The following is a 2,684-nucleotide window of genomic DNA, read 5'->3' on the forward strand; positions in this document are numbered from 1 at the left end:
GTCAGAATCCGGATCACCCAAAAAATGGCGTGCTATAGCACACGAAAATCGTCGAAATGAGGGCCTTACTACCCATTCAATATATATTTATGAATTAAAGTACCCTTATCTATAACCTAACTCACTTGGAATAAGATTTTTTATTTTTATTTTTTTAAATAATTTGGCGGTACTTAAGATACGCGATATAGGTTGTGTAGTATTTCTATGACCTAATTCTTTCAGCAAAAGTTTAGTGAACATTGCATAAGTTCTGTAGGAATTAAATTACCCGCCTTTTACCATATGTGGGTTTTTGAAATTGAATTCTTGTCTCGCTTAACATAAGTTATGTAGTACGACACAACTTGTTATGTACCTTATATAGGGCATTTATGCCACTGACCCTTTGACAAAGTCTGTGTTTATGATTTGTGAAGAACCTATCAGGTTCTGGTAGCCTGGCCATACACTTGTCTTGTTTAATTTCTCCAAAATGGTCCCTAAAGAACAGTGGTAATATTTTACTTTTCAACTTTTGTAAGTACACAAAAAGGCAATAAATAGCCTTCAAATTCTCATACGTGAAAATGACTTGTTAGTGACATGCCATAAATGCTGGCTATGAAGTAACAAAATTTCAAGACTGTGAATTAAACAGCACAAAATTAGCATCATTGTTGCAAGAATTGTAAAACAAGTAACCAAACAAGCAATCAAATGAAACAAATATGAAAATTTCGTTGACGAAGTCAATAAGATTTATGTAGGTCCAACCTTTAATTTTGGTGCAAAGAAACTTATTCAATTCTAATAATTTCCATTATAAATCTTGGGTAAGGTAGCATGTGATACAACAGAGTTCTTAATGAAAATTTTTCTGCACATATTATTATGTGGTTTTGTATGCTTAGTTTCTAGTGCAAAAGATGTTATCACTGCAACTGACTTTCTAACAGATGGTAAGACCATTATTTCATCTGATGGAAGCTTTGAGATGGGATTTTTTACCCCGACTAGATTCACAAATAATTGGTATGTCGGAATGTGGTACAAGCACAATGTACCTGATGAGTCTGTGGTATGGGTTGCCAATAGAGCGAATCCATTCATTAACACATCAGGTGTTATGTTGAAAATCATCGATACAGGACAACTTGCTCTTCTCACCTCTGACAATAAGAGCATATGGTCTACTAATTTGTCAAGGAGTTTGCCTGTGAAGAATACAGTTGCACAGTTGTTGAACTCATGGAATCTTGTCCTAAGAGATGCATATGATAGTAAGCCTGAGAACTTCCAGTGGCAGAGTTTTGATTATCCTACTGATACACTCTTACCAGGCATGAAGATGGGTAAGAACTTTGTTACTGGACAAGAATTTTACCTGTCCTCATGGAAGAAGGAATCTGATCCAGCTCCAGGGGAATATATATACCATTGTGATCCTACTGGATATCCTCAGAATGTCGTGAGGAAAGGTAAAGTTAAGGTGTTCAATACCGGACCATGGAATGGACTCCGCTGGAGTGGTGTACCAGGACTATACTATTTCCAAATTAAAGCTGGATTTTGATGAAAAGGAAGCATTTTACAGCTTCACGGTTCTGGGTTCTGTTATGAGCAAATTAACCATAAAAAGTAGTGGTGAGCTTCAAATTTCAATGTGGGTTGAGAATAGACAGGAATGGCAAGAAATTCTATCTTCATCGAGAGATACTTGTGACAACTACGGAACATGTGGTGCATATGGTAGTTGCAACAACACACTCACTCCTTCGTGTAGCTGCTTAGACACTTTTGTACCTAAAGATCCAAGAAATTGGGCAATGACAAATTGGTCCAGCGGGTGTGTTAGAAGGAAACCCCTCAATTGCCAGAATGGAGATGGATTTCTCAAGTACTTTGTTATAAAGCTACCAGATACACAGTATTCATGGTTTGATGTGAGTATGACACTCCACAAGTGCAAGCAAGCTTGCTTGAGGAATTGCTCATGTATGGCTTACTCAAATCTTGACATACGCAATGGTACTGGGACTGGTTGTTTGCTTTGGTTTCGAAAATTACCTGGAGGACAGGACATTTACATAAGGGTTGCTACCTCAGAGTCAGGTAACATTTGTGAATTTGATCAAAGTTGGAGTATTAGCTGAATGATTAAACTTTCCAATTCTCAGATTTAGTTGTATTTTACTTAGATATCTGTCAAAAGTTCACACAGTATATATTGTTAAATTTGACAAGATTCAAAAATGGATTAATGAGAAGATATGGTAGTTAGGAGGATAATTCTTCATTGGTATAAAAGTCAAGATAGCAACTTTTGTAGGTGAAATTTAGGTGAACCATAAATTGATTTCACAAGGTAAATGTTGACATTTTGACATATTGTGATGTCATGGATGACATCAATAGGAAGAATTTACTCCTATAAATAGGTAGCTCCTAATTCATTTGTAACACACCTCTCACTTGCCTTCTCATCTCCTAAGGCATTTGTTCTTCTTTCTCTCTTGTAGTATTTCACTTGTACTCTTTTGGAGTGAAATAAATATTGGTTGGTTGTGTCCGAGGAGTAGGCAAAAGAAAACAAAAGTTTGCCGAACCTCGTTAATTCCTTGTGTTCTTTTCTCTTGTTGTCTCATTTACTATTTATTAGCTACCTTTAGATATAGTAGTTGTGATTCCATCACTCTCTATAT

The 2,684-nt window shown here is 36.1% G+C and overlaps 1 protein-coding gene across 1 annotated transcript; it reads left to right on the forward strand.

Moving 5' to 3' along the window:
• Positions 1–1,024: 1,024 nt before the first annotated feature.
• LOC114073911 (G-type lectin S-receptor-like serine/threonine-protein kinase At4g27290) lies at positions 1,025–2,135 on the forward strand. Its single transcript, XM_027916624.1, has 2 exons — positions 1,025–1,471; positions 1,563–2,135. The coding sequence occupies exons 1-2, from the start codon at positions 1,025–1,027 to the stop codon at positions 2,133–2,135; spliced, it is 1,020 nt and encodes a 339-aa protein (XP_027772425.1).
• The last annotated feature ends 549 nt before the right edge of the window (positions 2,136–2,684 follow it).

This window comes from Solanum pennellii, chromosome 4 (assembly GCF_001406875.1).
Source record: "Solanum pennellii chromosome 4, SPENNV200".
NCBI lineage: Eukaryota > Viridiplantae > Streptophyta > Magnoliopsida > Solanales > Solanaceae > Solanum > Solanum pennellii.